This window comes from Brachyhypopomus gauderio, chromosome 9 (genome assembly GCF_052324685.1).
Source record: "Brachyhypopomus gauderio isolate BG-103 chromosome 9, BGAUD_0.2, whole genome shotgun sequence".
Classification (NCBI taxonomy): Eukaryota; Metazoa; Chordata; class Actinopteri; order Gymnotiformes; family Hypopomidae; genus Brachyhypopomus; species Brachyhypopomus gauderio.
This window is the reverse complement of record NC_135219.1, coordinates 21,219,001-21,239,141: the sequence shown is the minus strand read 5'-3', so window position 1 is coordinate 21,239,141 and position 20,141 is coordinate 21,219,001. Positions and strand designations below refer to the sequence as shown.

Genomic DNA, 20,141 nt, shown 5'->3' with positions numbered 1-20,141 from the left:
CAGTTATTGACCGAGATGATGTTGAATCTGTGACCACCAGTCGGTCAAAATAACGGAACCCGTTTGGCTTCCTCTCCACTGCTGCACAATGTGGCTACATCCAGTCTGATCAAATGCTGGTTAAAAGTTTTTTACTTTTTGTTTGGAACAGTAAAGTAATGATATACATTTAGAGGTATATCAAACATGCCCTCTGGGCTGAAATAATCATTTGTCAAAAACGACCTCTACAAACTCAGCACTCTTATGTCTATTATAATTCAATTCTACTCATTGTTCGAGGCTTTTCCCCCTTTTTTAAACCAGCTTTACCTAGGCCTAGCCCCATAGTAAAATGTAATTCCAATGAAGTTACAGCTGGTACTAGTTCAGGGAGAACTTATTTATTTTTGGTTTAGGAGTACCTTTATAGCTAATGTTTTATAATAATATTTAAAATATAATTACATTTTTAGCTGGTAATAAGAAACGCATAACCTACTAATAGGAAGCTTCTACTGCATTTTTTCCCTTTTCCATGATTCCAATCCCACCAAAAGTGGGCCAATGAAGCATTTGGTAAGCTGTAAGACAGCTTGGAACCAGCTGGAGTTGGCTTTGTCATTTATTAAGGTGTTCATCTAGGACAGCAGTGTTAACTGAGCATTGGTTTATTAAGGGCAGTCAACCGCTGAAGATCATTTGATTTAAACTAGTGACACAAAAAGTAAAAAGGTTTTCACAATGCCCTTTCTCCCCCTTTGTACCCACTTTCTAAAAGAATTTCACCAGAACTATTTAGGACACTGGAATCCATTTGGCACCTGTTCAACAACTTGCTACTGACTGTCAAGGACACAGGAATTTGCCCAAAGACACACTGAATGTATGAATACAGTCTTAAAGTACATCACTTTCTATTGTGATGCGGGACAACTTAGCTAAATATAGCAAGAATTCACTGTGAGAAAAGTATCCATAAGTAAACCATTCTTCAAGCATTGCTGAAATAAACAAATCTATATGTAAATTTCAGTATAAATTTCCACTAGTATTATTTCGCCTGCATTGATACTCTTTAATCATAGTCTGTTTGGATTTCAGATGTTATATTGTAAATTCCCCTTTTATTTTATTGCATCCTCACAAATCAGTAAAAAGTCTTCATTGTTCCACACAAATGCTATAGAGCAATAGAAATATCTTCTGCATTCAGAAAAGAACACTGAGTACTTAAGAGACTGTGTCGTCAGCAAGACTTCTAACTTCTATCTCTGGCCAATCTGGATAATCTCCAATATTTGACTTTGTCACAGGTATGCAGACCAGATACTAAAATTAGATACCAACAGCTTCATCACATAGAAATTTCAATACATGTACGTCATAGATAAAAATGCTAACAACTCAGTACTATGTATGTTACATGTTGCAAAAACACAAACATAATTGTTGAAAATTCAACTTGAATACCACAGCAAAGTGTCCTAATGAATGCTTGCCTCTGTATCGAACATTATGAAGCTGGGTGGTTTTTACACTGGAATGAGACTTCTTCACAATCCCTGTATTGCAAAACGGACACCAGTGTAATCTGTGTCAAGCACTCTGTTGCAAGATATCTGTCATGGCTCTAAAAGTCTCTGTAAAAGCTCATTTCTGTCCAATTATCTCTAACAAGCCAGCATCGTTATCATAAAAATACATTTATACGTCATTTTATATTTTTTCAAGAAGTAAACACAAGAAAGGTTGAAATGAAATCACACAACTTGGTCAGATATAGCAGAATGATTTTGCAAGGACTGGGACACGTGATTGCAGTATTGTACTGAGTCATTTTACCGTGAACCTGCAATTAGTTCAACACCAGTCGCATCTAGACTCGAATTCAAGTGCACACAAGCCCCACAGACTTGATATTCACCACTGAAACCTGAGAACCTCCATCTACTTACACAGACACCTTATGAAACATGATTCACACGAGCTCGTGTTTAATGAGCTTTGGCGGGAAATCTAAAGAAGACAGAAACAACGCAGCGCGAGCGTTACCTGCACAATCACAGCACTGACTCCGTGTGCAGTTCTGACCCAGACCAGTTCACTCCACCTATGTTTGATCATATCTAGTCAGTCATTTCTCTTCACAAGAGTTTAAACAGACGCATAGACCACGAAGCTTCTATGTCTCTTATTTTCTTCAGAATTATTTAATAATTCTGATCATAATTAGATAGATCTCCAGTGAAATTCTATGCAAAAATATCACCACGAGAGGTTGCATGATGGTCGGTGTTTAATAACGTGACGCCACAAACGTGCTGCTTCCTGGTAGCCAGTTGGCAAACGGAGGTTTCACTCAGCTTCTGCTTTCAGGACGCACACACTTTGCCTAAAAGCCCCAGTTGCACCATGTAAACATGTAGTGCAGGCTCGATCCTGCTGCATGGCCACCTGTGCGCGCGAGCCCGGCGCGCGCGCCAAACGTGCCCCGACTCTCGCGCGGGTCCGGCAGCGCGTGAGAGTGTCGAGTGTGTCCGACAACAACGGCAGCTCTGAGCGGGCCTCGGCCCACTTGCTCGGTCCAGAGGCCCGCTTCACAAAGAGCACACGCTGCCCTGAACAATCGGACCGCTGTCAAATATAACGCCACCCTTATGATCAGTGTGCAGACATTATGGGCTTCGGTATCATGTACGAAGAGTACTGAAAGAATTGAGAGTTGACTATGCCAACTTCAGTTCAAATGGACTCTCACACAGTCCAGTGTTTTTTCAGTGACTTCTTGTGATGAAAGATCCTGTTTTGGAAGATCAAGGCGTATTTGGAGAGTAATGAACATAGCCACTATCAACAAAAACAAAACATTTCCTCTCCATCCACGTGGCTCGGTGTTCCACACTGTGTGGGTTTTGTCTGTTTCCGGGGCCTGTTTTTGAAGTGCGCGTTGCGCAAAACCCGTCCTCTCCGAGCCCGGTACAGGCAGCACTTTAGGCCAACAGGGCACCACGAATCAGTGTTTTTCAGCACGTTATCAGCTCTGTGCAGGGAGCGCCCAGCCCCCACTTCCTGTCTCTCAGTCAGGAAACCGGTGCGTCAGTAAGAGAGAGCAGAGGACCAGCAGAGGACCTACAGCACCAAGGCCAGGAACATCATCAGAACATCAGAGTTCTACCTGAACCAGAACTACCTGTGCTCCTCTTAACAGTGTATGATCAGTGGCGATGTTTGGAGGATTACATATAATTGTGTTTTTAAGATACAAATCACACACACAACCGCACATACACACACAGGACTATGTTTCTATAATTGTATTTCTACATAAACACACTGCATGTAGGTTTAGCCTGAAAAAGCATTGACTACAAACTCCAGAAGGTGCTGAGTGGTCCCTCTTCTGGGCCGGTCCACCGGCATTCTTCAAGCAGAAGAGCGCAATAGAAATTAAGAAAATGTTGAACTTACAAGTGTTGTTCTTCATGAGAAAGGCGCATTATGCAGAAGTTGTGGGAGGAAGTAGAAATGGGTCTGCATGCGTTAGCTAAATCGAAACTGCGCAGAGGAACTCGCTCAGCTCAGCCAATAAGACGCAGCGCGGAACATCACGCACCCTTTTCAAAAGCAGGCGGTACTACCATTTATGATTTTTATATACATTTAAAACTGGACAAAAAAAAAAAAAAAAAACACACCACAGAAAGTAAACACTCCCCCACAGCAGAACATGACAATTAAGACTGACACAATCAAAGCTAAAGTCTGACCTCTGGCAAAAGTGTCTAGTTTAGTGGACTGTTAACACACGCCTGTTTCTGATTAAGGTTCTTGTTTGAAGGGACAGAAAGTCAGGCGTTTGGGACACCTATTAAAAGCATTCACAGTGGGAGGCCTCTGGTGTCTAATGCCAGCCTGAAGAACATGCTTGAAAGATCAATGCCTGTCTGGGTCTGCAGGACACTTATGGAGTGTTAGTGGAGCCGGGCCGTGTTCCTGCCCCTCAGGCATCTGGTACATAGCGTTTTGTAAGTCCCAGGAAGTCTGGAGGTAACAAAGTTATAAAATCAGTGACCGCTTCAAACAGAATTTATCCCATCAGTTCTGATTCAACTTCTAAATTAATTTTGCTTGTTAAAGATTTGGGAACGTCACAAGCCACGTCTGGTGACACAGCACTTCCTTGAAGGAACATGAGAAACTGTACATTTGGTTTTGACACTAGACCGTTTCTGGTGTGAACACTTCAGTAACAAAGGTCACACCCAGCCTGGCTGTAATGCTCAACCCAGTGTATTGATAATTGGTTCCACTGGAGAAAAATATATTTGGTGACCAAATGTCCATGAGAAGTCACTTATAGAGCAGAGAGTAGACGCTACAGCGTGGGTGTGCACAGGGCCAGCGGGGTTCCTGCTGCTCTGGTGAACAGAGCGGTAGAAGAGAGATGGCTCACCGTCCTGGGTGCTTCTAGAACTGTGTGATACCCGTCAGAGGAGAATCTCTTTAAAGAAAGTCTCGTGCCAAGGTTACCCATGTTGCTGCAGTCCAGAGAATGATTATTTTAAGGATTTTAATACAAGGTTGTTACATCCAGAACTGTTACTTTTAGTGGGTTTGACAGTTCACTGGAGAATTAGCATGAAATAAATGGCTTACCCTAAATGGAGAATATTAATTTCACAGTGGTTTAACCAAAAAAAAAAAAAAACAACAACAGATCTTCACATTCAAACTAAACCACAACCGACTGAAACTAAACAGATCATTTCTATCCCTGCCTCAAACATAGAGGCCTTTGGCATGTATCAACCCGTCTTCACTGACGTAACAAACAGAGAAAAGTGTTTCTTCTGAGTCTGTCAGTCAAAACAACAACAAACACACATTTCACTTTCTATTATTTGGAAAACAAAGTAAATACACCCACTCAGATCTGAGACAAAGCTAGCATTTCTCTGGAACTATTAGGAGAGCCATTGCTAAAACAAAATAATTCCCAAAATCTAGGGGAGGAACATTAAATCAATAACACTTTATTATTGATGATGGTGCTTCATCTACAGGAAGTCAAAAATCCATTATCTGCTCATCTTACCATGTTTCCCCTGACCACAGTCCTCCTCTGTGAGGAAGACTAAGACTGCTGCACACAGGGGACCCGCCTCACCGCCTGATATTGACCTCATCAGGAGACCAGACCTTAGTCTCTAGTGGAGCCTCAATGAAAACACGCCCTCCCCTTCAAGGACACAGAACCAGATTCTTATTGCCATATATTAACACGTCTATAATCCACATAAAAAAAGAAAGAAAAAGGAAGTTTAAAAGTACAAATATAAAGTGCTGAACGATATAAAGATATTTACATTTGTGCATTTCCGGTGTGGGTGTCCATCCCACACAGTGAGTGACAGGCTTACCGACTCTCACCAGCGCCCTTTCCCAGACGGTACCAAAAAGTCCGAACCCTCATGTAAGCGTTCTGATGGAAAGTTCATATGAAAGCGAACCTCTCACGCTGTAACACTACCCTTCACGTCTGAGGTCTGCTGATCAGCTCTTGTAACCACAGCCTTATTTGAGTACCCGCCATCTTCCTTCATTACCTTGCTCTTTCATTATGGTCCTATACAAATGCACTTGACCAGGCAGGGAGGTCATACCAAGAGTCGTGAAACTAGCAGGTAAGTAAGTGTGATCAGTGCTGCGGTGCTCATTAATAGGCTGAGGTGATGTGGGTGACGTCACAGGTGACACTGAGCCGGGACTGTTGAAGTGGATAATTGATGGAAAAGTATAATCATCACTTTGCTAACCATACAGGAAAAATCCCCTTGACAAACCAGTAGAAAAAGCATTTTTTACCTCCCATTCATAACTCGATAGTGTTGTATTACAATGGAGAGATTACTACATAATTAAACAAATGAGAATTGTTAATCTTAGAATCCCAGAAACCACGATACTCATCAATAATTCACGGATTTTAATAGAAACGTAAAACTATACTCTGCATTCTATCTTTTGTTAGATTCTTCCTCCCAGTCCACGTCTAGCACGTCGTCGTCTAAGAGAGAGCTGAAGAGAGACGGGCCGGAGAGGGGGGCCCGGAGACCCGCGGTGCCCAGCTCAAAACACTTCCTCTTCCTGGGGTTGACTGACAGCTCCCCTCCTGACCCGGTTCCATCACATGACTCTGCCCTTGTGCTGGCTGTGGGTGGCCCGTCGGTCTTCGCTGCACCGACCATGGAGGTTCCAGCCTGGGTCCGGCCGGTGTGCTGGTCTCCTTTTCCCTCCCCAGTTGGAGTGTTTGTGTCTCCACTCTCCGCTGTGCTGGAAGGCCTTTCCAACGCACCACCCTCAGCTGCTGCGGCTTTTGCCGGAGATGTTGTAAACTCTTTGGTTTTCTCCTTGGCAGGGGGAAGGAAAGAGAACATGGAAAGCTTTTGCAGGGTGGAGGGAGCCAGTTTCGCCTTCGGCTGGGGCGGGGCTGGGGCGGGGGGTCGGTCTGAGGCGGCTACGTCAGGAGCCGGCCCGCTCTGCCTTTGAAGCGGCCGCGGGCGTCCGTGTTCAGCCCCTCCACCCGCCCTCCGCCCGCCGCTCTCCTCCGGTAACTCCTCGGTGGGAAGCCCGCCTCCCTCAGCCTCCAGCCGCTGACATCTCTTTTTGCTTGCTTTGCCGCCCCCTGCTGGCCACTTGGGCAAAGTGCACCCTTCACTTTCCTCCCCCTCTCTTTGTTTCATTGGCTGCTGTTTAACTCGAGCACCGGGCATGCCACCTTTACGTCCGTCACCTTTATCTTCTCTAAGAGAAGTCCTGTTAGTAGGCGGGTCGGAACCGACGGCATAACTAGCCAGATCTGCGTGTGCCATTTTCTCCCGAGGCCTGAATGTGAAGCAGGAGAGTTTGGCGTGTAGGTCGTCCCCGCTCTCTTCCACACTGCTGCCTCGCTGCTCTACTGCGGGGGGACTGGGAAGGGCAGGTGTTCTTTCGGACGCTTTGTTTTTGTGCGCCACGGGTGTGCTGTGGGAGGGAGTCTCTTCTGAGCAGAACGTCTCCTGATCGTCTGCCGAGTCCACGCTGCGATCCTCGGAGCTCCTCCCCTTTCTCGGCAGGGGGTCGGCGTCCATGTCCCGCAGACGCTTGGCGCGTAGCTTCCGGGAGCCCCTCTCCAACACGGAGCTGCCTCTCTCCCCGCCTCCGGTCCTGCACAACACCTCCTCCTCACGCAAGCCCACGTCGTTGGGGGTCGTCGCCCCTGTTGGTTTCCATGGGGATGTCGGGAACGTGGCGTGTGCGCTAGGAGGAGAGCCGAGGCCGTGGAACCAGCCGAGTCCCGGGTCAGAGGTCTCGTCTCCGGGCTCGTCACCCCGCCCCGCGTCTCCGGACGGGCTACGCGTCTCGTTCGGCTGCCTGCGTTGGAGAAACATGACCTCGGCATTATCATCAGGAAAGTCAAATCCTGTCAACACTTAATTTGCATTAGGACTGAGTGGCTTTATTTAAATGCCTCTGATCACAGATTATCGCTGATGGTGATCATTAAACTTCCCCAGCATGTGGTTTACCTGGACAGCCTCTCCAGCTCGGTGCTGAGGATGTGGGTCAAGCCCAGTTCATCCAGTACAGTCTGACACTGGGCTATATACTGCTGTCCTGGACACTCAGGAAAGGAGGTGTGCAAAGCGTTCACGTTACCAAGTAGTGCGCCCCCCTGTGGCAAAGAAGAACACATGCAGGCAACCACACGTAGATTAAAACGACTTCTAAGTGCATTTGTGATACAGTGATGAGATGCACCTGCATGGAGCACTCCATAACGGACACCACCACCACGGCGTCCTGCACTGTGACCGTCTCTCGGAACATCAGCCTGGCGTGGGCTGCGTGGGGGAAGACAAAGAGGCCCGATGGTGATCCGGTAACGGCCATCGGTGCTCTGGTGCAGTTTGGCATTCTCTCATTTCATAAATGCACGCAACAGAAGTCAACTTGCATAACGGCAAAAATCAGAGCCTCAGAATTACAGAAGGTACAGTCTCCAGCATGTGTGTGGTGCGAGCGAGCGATATACCCTCCGCTAGCCGGCCCAGGCTCTCCAGCATGCGTATGGTGGTGCGTGCGGCGTTGCGGCCGTCGCTCTGTCTCTGTAGCTGGTAGTAGCGGGTCAGGATGGAGTTCGCCTCCGGACTGATCCGGGGCCGAAGCCTCTTGACCAGGCAGAAGTAGGCTCTCATCTTCTCCATAGTCCACAGCAACGGAGCCGGTCTCGGTGCCCCTGAGAGGAGGGAGGGAGGGAGGGAGGGAGGGAGGGAGGGAGGACAGTGAAGATGATGAAATGAAGAAAACGAAGGAAAAAGGCAATGAAGGGACAGACCCAGTTCAGGTTTGATCTCATACGGTCTTTTATGCCGTTTTCATTTTCTTATCTATAATTTCTTGTGCCTATTTCTGTACCTCAGACAGTACTTCAAAACTCAAGGACAATACAGTGCAAGTGTGCTGGCAGGAACTTCTGGAAGCTCTGAGAGAAAAAAAGTGGCGTGTTCCTTTGACATTAAACGTGTTTCGGGGATCTTTGCTCGCTCTCCAAACGCATGCGTGTCCTTGTACAGGCAGGTGGCCTAGTTTGACAGTGTTGTGTTCCACCGTTACAGTGAAGCATTCGTCGTTATTAAATTCTATTGATTTGATTCTTCTTTCTTATCCCAGTATTGGACACTGTCCAGTATGGGACAGTCCAACCATTGGTAGACCAGTCCTCACACTCCTCCTGGTGGCCTGGAGGACCAGTCCCCGCCCGTGGACCCACCAAACGTGGGTCAGGGTCTCCTGACTACAGTTGGAGCTGCTCTTCAGGATGGTAGATCTTCCAAACATTATTGGACAGTCTAGTGCAGTGATCAATGCAGCAGAGAGAGGTCCAGATTTCACAGTTCGTTTTGCCTCTCACAGATGTTTCTAAGGTATGCAGCAGAGAAAAAAAAAACACACTGTTCCTTCAGATAGAAATTTTTCTCCCAATCAAAACCCTATTTTGCCTACAGCACATCTGAGCCAGATAACGCGCAGTGCTCTTTCTCTGCAGTCCCCTTACAACACAATGTCCCTGATTGGCACAAATGTGACTTCCCCTAATCGGATAGGGAGCTGCCACTCAGAGGAGTGCTAGCTGCTCAAAGCTATAGGCTATGATAAGTTAGCACTCCTCTGTGGTAAGTTAGCACTCCTCTATGAGCACTCCTCTATGATAAGTTAGCACTCCTCTGTGGTAAGTTAGCACTCCTCTATGAGCACTCCTCTATGATAAGTTAGCACTCCTCTGTGATAAGCTAGCACTCCTCTGTGATAAGCTAGCACTCCTCTGTGATAAGCTAGCACTCCTCTGTGATAAGCTAGCACTCCTCTGTGATAAGCTAGCACTCCTCTGTGATAGGCTAGCACTCCTCTGTGATAGGTTAACACTCCTCTGTGATAGGTTAGCACTCCTCTGTGATAGGTTAGCACTCCTCTGTGATAGGTTAGCACTCCTCTGAGTGATTTCTGCCATCCTAGAATGCTGCAGGAATTTATGCAGCGCCTGGTTGTGCATTCCACAACAGAAGCCCGTTACCCTGCCAGGTTGGGAACTGGACTGACCACTGAACACTAGAAAGAGAAAAAATATTCAGGATTCGTTACCTTATTACCACACTGGTATATATACCATTAGCGACTTCAGCCGAGAATGGACATAAGGTCTGAGTGGTGTCACCTATTCATGTCTACGCAAACACGCACACACAGCACCAGCACTCAACTCGACCGAACAAACCTTTGTTCTGGAGGATGAAGGACGAGATGATTCTGTCCCACTCTGGGTTCTTGGTGTCCAACAGAACCAGAACCAGGTCGAATCGGCTGAGGAGCGGGCTGGCCAGGGCCACGTTCACAGAGACGGGCATGTTGGGGTCGTACTGGCCCTTTGGGTTGGTGGCCGCCAGGATGGTGGTCCGTGTGTCCAGTTTACACACCATTCTGTACGTGAGGGGCACAGGTACAGTGTTATAAATCAGACATTACATTAACACTTCACATCAACTGTGGAATTAAGCTCCTAAACTCACAGCATCTTCTGGTGGGCCCAGTTGGCTCAATTTTGTTATTACACACCTTTCTTACTAGTTTCACTAAATCTACTAATTAATTTTCAGTCGTCACTGGATATAATAAATAAATATTAAGGATCAACTTGAGACAGCAGCGTAGTAGGTAGTATCAGGAGACCGCTCTTCAGCTCTGCTTAGAGACTAGAGAGGTTAGCGGGGCGGGTGATGGTGGGGGTCGTTAGAAGTGTGGGAGGTGTCGGCGCTGACCCGGCCTTGGCCACGCTGATGCTCTGCTGCTCCATGGCCTCGTGGATGCTGGTGCGGTCGTGCTCCTTAATGCTGTTGAACTCGTCGATGCAGCACAGGCCCCCGTCAGACAGGACCAGCGCCCCGGCCTCCAGATGCCACTCGCCGGAGTCCTTCACCGCTGCTACGGTCAGACCTGGGGGCACGCGCAGAGACCGCACCGCAGTAAACGCTAAATGCAGTGTCAGAGAGTGGACACACACACACACACACACACACACACACACACACACACACACACACACACACACACACACACACAGGTGAAAGGGTCGAGCGGCTGAGAACCTGCGTTAGTGGATCCGATGCCGGCCGTCAGGACCGAGCGTGGGGTGATCTTGGCTGCGTACTTCAGAAACTGAGACTTCCCGGTGCCCGGGTCGCCCACCAGCAGGAGGTGAGACTCGCCTGGAGGGGAAAGCACCTTCAACGGACTAAATACACCGTGCACACCGAGGCTCCGTGAGCGTGGGCGAATAGGAACACGTACCTCTCACCTTCGTTCCCGAGGAATCGACTCGCTGGACCCCGCCTGCCAACACCATGGCAACGGCCAATTTAACGACGTACATTCCAAACACCTGGGGGCAGAGACTCATCAGAATCTGATTCCTGCCTTCAGAGAGTTGGAAAAAGAGCAAGACGGACAAATAGAACGATTCAGGACAGAAGAGAAGCAGAAGAGAGAGAGAGAGAAAGAGACAGAGAGAGTGAGAGAGAGAGAGACAGAGAGTGTTAATGTGTGACACTGTATTTTGAGGACAGTTTAGAAGAATTTTCATGGCATTCTGCAGTTTCCATTTTACTCCAGTCTGTTTTCTCCAAACTCCAAAACATTTTGGAGCTCCTCACTGTGAACACCGCGTACCAGCTATAGGGTCATTTTTGTGATTTTCCCAGAATTCCTCAAATTCTTTCTGAAAGTCCTCTAGCGCCACTGCTGCTGTGGACTGATCGTTGTTGATCTCGACGTGATTGGCCCTCAGCACAATCTCCACATCGCAGCGCGTGTCCTGATGCAACGGCTTCCAGCGGTGCCACACCACACCGTACACCGTGATGTCATCACCTAGAAGAGTGAACAGAAGCAAACATCACCACCGTGATGTCACCAGCTGCGGGGTGACGAACTACGAGACCCTGGTACGGTGACGAACTGCGAGGCCCTGGTATTTAAGAGTGGTAGATACAACATCCCTTAATGGCAGTGCTACCTGCTCTTTCTGTTGCTCTGCTGCGAACATGGGGTAAATGGACCATTATTCTAACATGAATGCTTTTAGCATCCAGAATATTTTAGCATCCAGTCAAGGCCTTTGTATTGCCTGTACACCAGAAAATGCAACTGTGACTAGTGAAATTATGATTCTGAGGTCCAACAGAGCATGCCAAAGCAGTCTCATCTTTAAACAGTCAGCAAGATTCAGTCCGCACTGGGCGCGGGGACCTTCGTCATTGGTCTCCGGTGCCGTGTGGTCCTGATCTGTAGTAACAAGCTTGTGCTCTAAGGCAGGACAATGAAGAGAGTTGAACTAATTTATTATCCCACCCATTCACCTTACCATGCACCTACTCGCAATTAAGCACCCAGGCATTTATCATATGGATAATGTTATTTTATTTAATGTTGTGCGTTCATCGACCTTTGCACCTTTACACTGTGCCACTAACTTGTTAAACAAATTTTGACAGAACTCAGAAGTCTGGTCAAGAGCAGCTTCACCCAGAGGGATAGAATACCGACCCGACTTGCAGCAGTCCACCAGATCATCTTCTAGAATGACCAGCATGGAGCGTGGTATGCTGCCCACAGACAGTCTCTGCACCTGCAAACACAGCACAATGGCCTTATCTCCCACAACAGCATTACAGCAAGCTCACGATGAACCCACTTTGGTCACTGCTAAAACAGCACTGCTCCAAAATGAGTGGAAGACGTACAACTTACATTCCCAAACGCTACTTTGACATTCAGAGGCATTTAGATTACACGAGGCAAACACTGTTGTGCTGCATGCAATTAAATGTAAATGTATGCTCATTGATTTTCTATATTCAAACACCTGCAAAAGGCACAAGGCCCATTTCTACTGTTGAGTTACAACACTACCGCTTTGATCTACTTCACAACATGCCTAACATTCCCAACTAGCACAATTAAACCCACTTAGTGGTTTAAATGGTTTCAGAATAAGACGTAAAAGCATTAGTTTCCCTTAAGCAGCTCACCTTGTCAGAAATAACCATCTGATCACTTACGTCACGTAACCCTTATTTCAACCAGACCACCTGAGGCATCGCCGTATGCGCTCATAACGCCAGGAAGGCCCTCGGCCCTCACCTGCTCCTGGATCTTGATCTCCTGGTAGTCCTTGCAGGCCGCGGGCGCCGCCTGGCCGTCCGACAGGCAGGTGAACTTGACGGAACCGCAGCCATCCTCGCTGGGACAGCGGCTGGGGGGCGTGAAGGCGTAGTGCCTCTCGAAGTCGGCCTGCACGCCGAACACGTGCCTGCACCCGGCGCACATGTAGTCTCGCTGCTGCTCCAGCACTTTGGCCACGCCCGTACGGATCACCGTGCCCGTCACGGACAGGAAGCGGCCCACGTCCCGCGCCTTGGGGATGTGGTCTCGGGTCAGCTCCGGGCACACGGGTAAACCTGCAGCACAGAGCCCCTTTTAGTGGGGTCACGAGGGGGACAACGCCCCACCCACTCGGGTGAGGAACGGCACCATCTGCACGCCTGAAATGAGAACCTGCGGCCACGACGGCGCTTCGAGGATCAAAACGGACGCGTCTGGATTAGAAACTGAACTTGTTATTTGGCACAACGTTCGATTTCCTTGTTACCGCTGTCCCCCGCGGCCCTCTGCTGCCTGTTTCTGCACTGCAAATAAAGCTGGCAGCCAAGGGGACGGGCTTTGTTTATCCTGCCGAATGAAGGTGCATTTAATTAGCTGAGCAAATTCTCTGTGGCACCCAAGAACTGGCATGATTAGCATGAAAGTACAATTGATCCGAGAGAAACCGGGAAACCGTGTGAACTTGTGTGTAGACTGCAGAGTCTGTACAGAAGGTTACAATTGTAAACAAAATGTAGCTTCACCATATATTGCATTTCCAAGTGAAATAATTCCTTTTTTCTGAAGCATACATGATGCATAATACTATATATTAAAGAAGAACTTTTACTCCTTGCAACTGAACAAATACAAAGAAAATTCAAGGATGGTTTATAATGTGCTATTGTATCAAAGTGTGCTAGTGTAACAGCTACGCCGTAGTGGATTATGCTGCATTAGAATGTGATATCGCCCATCGCTACAATGCACATCATGATATTTCTGCATCGCGATGAGTTGTGTCATGATGCATCACTGCAACCCTATCGTTACATCTATATCAATAAACATGCAAGATTTAATATAACCAACTTAAAACACCCACACTGGTAAATATTAAAAGGTAGTGACTGATACTACTGTAGTGTGTAATATTAAATATTCAGTAAATGTTCAACTAAAAAATTTGAAATACAACACTGCTCAAAAAGCACCCAAAGTGACTCCTCCCCTGGCTAAACAATCTGAGTGTGGTTCTAATATTCTAATGAGCACACTTGATTGACACCCCACAGTCATAGACACACCTGCTGCACTACCCAAGACAGTGGAGAAATAATGGCATGTGTAGGAAGAATCAGGAGCATACACACAAATATTCTGTCTTTGAAGTTACAGTACAGTACTTTAACAAATTGAATAATATACAGTTGTGATCAAATTTATTCAACCCCCAATGCTGCGAAGGGTTTTATGGAATTCAGTGCACATTTGTAATTGTGTTCATAATGAAATCTTACAAGGACTTGTTAAAGAACTAAATGCAACTAAGATAGCATCAATTTTTTTTGTCATAAAGTATTAAATGGCCTTTTTGTGATTTCTTCATTGACACAATTATTCAACCCCTTTACGACTACCACTCCTAAGAACAGAGGTTCATTCCAGTGTTTTCCATCAGGTATTGAAAACATCTGTGGATGTCAACGAGCAGCAATCAAGCATGATAAGCACCAATTAGGCAGATTTAAAAGGACTGTGATACTCAGCTCCTTCTAGACATCTACTGGTGTGTTTCGAAGCATGGTGAAGGCAAGAGAATGGTCCCAGAAGACAAGAGAAGAGGTTATTGCTCTTCACAAGAATGGCAATGGATATAAAAAGATTGCGAAGTTGTTAAATATTCCAAGAGACACTATCGGAAGTATCATTCGCAAGTTCAAGTTAAAGGGCACAGTGGAAACGTTACCTGGTCGTGGCAGAAAGAAGATCCTGACCGCGACTGCTGTGCGCTACCTGAAGCGTAATGTGGAGAAAAATCCCCGCGTGACTGCTAAGGAACTGAAAAAAGACCTGTCAGATGTGGGCACTGAAGTTTCAGCTCAGACAATAAGGCGCGCACTGCATAACGAAGACCTCCATGCCAGAACGCCCAGACGCACCCCCTTGCTGACTCCAAAGAACAAGAAAAGTCGACTGCAGTATGCCAAAAGTCATGTGGACAAGCCACAAAGGTTTTGGGACAGTGTACTGTGGTCAGATGAAACTAAATTAGAACTGTTTGGGACAATGGACCAGCGCTATGTTTGGAGAAGGAAGAACCAGGCTTATGAACAAAAGAACACCTTGCCTACTGTGAAGCATGGCGGGGGGTCAATTATGCTTTGGGGCTGTTTTGCTTCTAATGGTACAGGAAAGCTTCAACGTGTGCAGGGTACCATGAATTCCCTTCAGTACCAGGAGATCTTGGAGGAAAATGTGATGGAGTCAGTCACAAACCTGCGGCTTGGGAGACGTTGGACCTTCCAACAGGACAATGATCCGAAGCACACATCCAAGTCCACTAGAGCATGGTTGAACATGAAAGGCTGGAACATTCTAGAGTGGCCATCGCAATCACCAGACTTAAATCCAATTGAGAACCTCTGGTGGGACCTAAAGAAGGCAGTTGCAGTGCGCAAGCCTAAGAATGTGACTGAACTGGAGGCTTTTGCCCATGAAGAATGGGCTAAGATACCCATAGGTCGCTGCAAGACACTTGTGTCAAGCTATGCTTCACGCTTGAAAGCTGTCATAACTGGAAAAGGATGTTGTACTAAGTACTAAAAAATAATGTCACTAGGGGGTTGAATAAAACTGATAATGATGTGAGCACAGTAAAGACATTTGTGGTTATTCCATCATAAATATTATGTTATGTTTGTCTAATTTATAAGTGCCTCTTTGATATAATTGTAAATAAGATGACTGAAATGATCAAAATCAATGTCAAACTGGCCAAAACACTTTATTTCAGTGGGGGTTGAATAAATTTGATCACAACTGTAAAACTACATATATTCAATACAAATTAATTCCATAACCTGCTTTTAAGGGGGAAAAAACATAATAATGCGTCACGTAATTACTACAAACACTAGATGGCACCCTAACCCCATGTTGCAGTACACACTCTTGGTTTGTGAGAAGTGGCGGAGTCCTGGTAGGAAAAGATGACGGTGCCGCCAGACTGCTGGGACATCGCACGCACGCTCGCTCGTACGCACGCACGACGGTGCCCTTGCAGCCCAATCTCACAGCCATCATTGCCCTTCGCCGCGGCTGGTGTATGCGGAGCTATTTAGGGCTCGTCTGTCATTTTCACCGTGTCGTTTTCAACCTTTACTGTGTTTACGCGTCTCACTGCCTGGTGAACATGATGGCAAAAGCGTAACGATAACGCAACAGGCAGCGTTGGGTGTGAAGACGGAGATTCTTCCAGACCTCATTTGTGATGAGAGACTTGGCTGGCTTTATAAATAACATTTAATAATGCATAATACATTGAAGCTGGTCTAAAGACAATTATGACATTACAGAGTATACCAGCTGCTTCCCTACAAGATCAGGAAGGAACCCAGATAGCAGTCTCAAATCTCTAAGCAGGGCTGTCAGTATTAAACAGTATGTTACTGGGTACAGTATTGCATTTAAATATGTTCATATATTCCAGGTTCTTTTTTTGACAGCTACAAGCTTTAACCTCTAATAGTACATTCTACTCTAAATCACTTGACTGAAAACCTGCACTGCAACAGTTTTTTATACACTTTACTGAGAGTAAACGTCAACTCTAACAAACATGGAAGAATGAAACATTCTTATTTACTGTAATCCAAGTGCACAAACCATATCGCAAAAGTCTGAACATGAAAATATTCATTTTGTGAGGAGATTATGTTTATATTTGGCCTAACATCTGACTCTCCGTTGGTGTTCTCAAATGATAGAATCCAAAACTCTGCCAAGATTAGATGCCAATGTTGTTGTATTAAAGATTTTATGTAGCATCCATTATTGGTTATGGCTAGTTGTAGCTTCTTGACTTGGTTGTAATTGCAATTAGGAAGATCCCCCCCGGGGGACATTTATGCTCCCCTGAACAACTGTTCAGAATCTTTTCTGCTAATCTCCATGTAAAGGCATTATTACTGCATATGATACTTGCAGTTAAAACTACCCATCCATCCATTTTCATCCGCTTTATCCGGGTTCGGGTCTCGGGGGCAGTAGCCTCATCAAAGAGGCTCTGGTTTCCCTCTCCCCAGCCACTTCTTCTGAGGAGATACTGAGGTGTTCCTAGGACAGCAGAGATATAATCTCTCCAGCGTGTCCTGGGTCTTCCCCGGGGTCTCCTCCCAGTTGGACATGCCCGGCGCACCTCACCAGGAAGGTACCCAGGTGGCATCCGGACCTGATCCACCTCATCTCCTCTCTACATGGAGGAGCGGCTCTCCAGATAACCGTACTCCTCACCTTATCTCTAAGGAAGAGTCCGAACACCTTGTGGAGAAAACTCATTATAGCTGCTTGTATTCGTGAACTCACCCAGAACTCGGCACCATAGGTAAGAGTCGGAACGTAGATTGACGGGCCCACCACCTGTGGGGGAGGTACTACAAGGGGTCTGGTGCATTGTGGATCGGGTGGTGGCCTTGACGTACCGATCCTCGGTTACAGAAGCAGTCAAAGCTATTCACGCACAAAAAACCTGGTCTTATCCTAAACCTAATAAACATTCAATTCATGTTATGTTTACATCAAATGTAATTAAACTTAATGCGACACAGTGCGTACACACTGCGTGGCAGGCAGGTAGCTTTGCCATAACAACAGGGGAAGAGAGAACTCAATCTGCATTATGATCCAACAGCACGAATTCAGCACAGACCGAACCGAACACCTGCGTTCTCTGAACATCTCATGTGGATCTCATGACTCAGGCTGGCCTCGCCCGCCACACCATGGTGTAAAACAGCCCACTTTACCACTCACAGAGGGGTTTAAAAAGGAGGATGATTTCACCCACTGTGTAGCTTAGCCACACTCAGCCTGGACCATTGACATATACAGTCAATGGCCTGGACGCGTATGTCAGACACAACAGCCATACTGATTCAGTACATTATGAGCAATGAAAGATGAAATTTTACTACTCAACACAAGTTCATTATTCAATGAATAATTCAACGCTACTTCTTGTAGCGTCTGCGCTGAAAATATGGGATTATTAAAAGGTCACTCTCTTATGAGTTTGGGTTTTTCAGTAAACTCAGCTTCTTTGATACTACAGCACTTGACGTACCTCTTCCAAGAGATTTAAAATGCATCTACAAAAAAAGTGTTTAAAAGTAGAACCACTAATGTAATGTACTCAAAGCTCATGGGCTCATTTATTTTTCTGCACAATATTAAAGTGGTCAGTTGGTCTCTCACTCACTAACCCTCAACATAATCGTGTACAGGACCGTTTTGGGGTCTCACCTGAGACGCGGACGTGCAGGTTGGGTTTGGGTCTGCAGCTCCTCTGCACGGACCCGGACTGAGCGAGGTTCTGGACGGCGGCGTGAAGGGCTCCGTCAAACACGGGCAGCACCAGGCTGGGGAAAGCGTTGAAATACTCGCCCACTTCCATGTTGGTCTCGAACAAGGTCATGGCGTTCACCACCACAGGGTAGTGGGCATCTTCATCGGGCTCCTGCAGGATCTGGAGCAGGTCGTGATGGTGGTGCTCGGACAGGTAGGTTTCAAACACGGCGCCTATCAAGGAGACCTGCTCTGGACTCAATGACATCTTCAGTTTGTAGCTTATGGGTTCTTACTGGTTTCTGCAGGCGAAGAGAACTTGAACCATGAGCTTCCATAACATCTGTTAGGAGAGTAGGTGACCAGCCAGCTAAATGACAGCTAGCTAGCTAAGTACCTCGCAAAGTGCATGTAATGCACTAATTAATACTAACTATATCCAGTTAGATAGTTATGTTTCTACCAATATATATTTTCATAACTTCATAAAGGACGCATATCCGACACGCACAGTTCCTCCTTACAGCCTACAGCGTCTAAGTGGCGTGTTTCGGATTTGGCGCCAATTCTACGTCTTCCTGCTTTTGGGGGAGGTGAATGAAAAAGTATCCAAACCATAATACGATTGTAAGGAATTCTGGACAGATATTTAATTTGATACTAGAAAAGCTAACATTTTTAGTTTGGATGTAATACATTTTACGTGAGTTTTATGTTGCTTTGCAAATGTCCCTTGTACAATGGTTTGATGGTCTACCTATGCTGTGCCGCACATGGTACATTCCAGGAAAACTACTTCGAAACTCGCAAGTACAAGCCAGAAGTTCAAATAGATTATTTTAACATTTTACAAATTCACATTTTAGAGATTCGAGTTCACCAACGTGACTGACGTGACACTCTATTTTTAAATGTCACAATAATTATTTATTCTTTAAGCATACATACAGTATAATATAAATATAAAATATGCACTTTGTTTTTAAAATTGGTGAGACATCATTGAATCTGTGTTGGGACAACCATACAAACAGTGTAATTCTACCAAAAGTGGTTATGCAGCTGTAATAAACTCTCATTACGGTGCCATTCTAAAAGAAGATACATAGAGAAGACAATACTCTATTCTGCATTTAACAAATAATCAGCAGCATTTGCACCACTCTTTAGAAACGGCATTAAATGCAACGTCAAACCTATAGTCACTGTACAAACAAGAAACTCATTCACAGTGGAGAAAAAAAATAGAACTAATGTAATGACGTAAAGATTAATATATAGATATTTTTTTATTTTTTCCTTTTTTTTTGGTTTGGCTGACATGCTTTTGTGTTGCTAAAAGTCAGAAGGTGAAGTACTGGGCGAACCACTCTTGTCTTTGAGGGTCTGGGGAGGCTACGGGTGACTCTTCTGTCTCAGGAGGGCTGTGGGAGAGAGGGAAGACACAAAGGGAGAGAACAGGAAGGGGGCAGTGGTTATACCGCAAACTGCACTTTTTCTGGGCTTCATTTCCCACGTGCATGCTGTTTATTCACACCCAGGTGTATCGGCACAAGACACATTACATTTTTGAGTATTAAAGTTGCGATAGGCCTGCCAGAGTTTTGGCACTGTGTAATTTAGCTTTCTGTTTGCTGCAATAAAATAGCAAACAGAAGTTATTTTAGTTCAGAGGTTTTTAATTACTTTTCGTGCTTGTTGAACTCTGACACCCAAAAACACCACATATGAGCAGATATCATCTACTTTAAATAGTTTAATTTGATTCAGTTATGAGAAAAAATTAAATTTGGCCTTGTGTGAATGAGGTCAAATTTGTGAAAGTGAAGACCTAACTATGTTGACACTGCACATGGTCC

At 45.9% G+C, this 20,141-nt stretch overlaps 2 protein-coding genes and 1 long non-coding RNA gene across 4 annotated transcripts in view; 1 reads left to right on the top strand and 2 right to left on the bottom strand.

The window, feature by feature from the left end:
* Window positions 1–3,678: 3,678 nt before the first annotated feature.
* mcm9 (minichromosome maintenance 9 homologous recombination repair factor) lies at window positions 3,679–18,824 on the bottom strand. The gene is made up of 12 exons (XM_077017887.1): window positions 18,241–18,824; window positions 12,718–13,034; window positions 12,121–12,202; window positions 11,245–11,445; window positions 10,867–10,992; window positions 10,665–10,784; window positions 10,338–10,512; window positions 9,797–9,999; window positions 8,057–8,260; window positions 7,783–7,865; window positions 7,551–7,696; window positions 3,679–7,395 (listed from the first exon to the last, which is right to left on the bottom strand). Exons 1-12 carry the CDS (start codon window positions 18,548–18,550, stop codon window positions 6,000–6,002), a joined length of 3,363 nt encoding a protein of 1,120 aa, XP_076874002.1. The 5' UTR covers window positions 18,551–18,824; the 3' UTR covers window positions 3,679–5,999.
* LOC143523433 (uncharacterized) lies at window positions 11,382–12,799 on the top strand. Its single transcript, XR_013133334.1, has 3 exons — window positions 11,382–11,519; window positions 12,069–12,174; window positions 12,661–12,799. It is a non-coding gene; the product is annotated as an uncharacterized LOC143523433 (long non-coding RNA).
* Window positions 18,825–19,282: 458 nt separating the features above from the next.
* fam184ab (family with sequence similarity 184 member Ab) overlaps window positions 19,283–20,141 on the bottom strand; it is a 74,028-nt gene continuing 73,169 nt past the window's right edge. The window contains exon 20 of one of the 2 annotated variants that reach the window (XM_077017883.1): window positions 19,283–19,706. In XM_077017883.1, the coding sequence (XP_076873998.1) occupies window positions 19,625–19,706 (82 nt within the window). In that variant the 3' untranslated portion in view covers window positions 19,283–19,624. The remainder of the gene's footprint in view (window positions 19,707–20,141) is intronic. The other variant, XM_077017885.1, reaches the window with a different exon arrangement.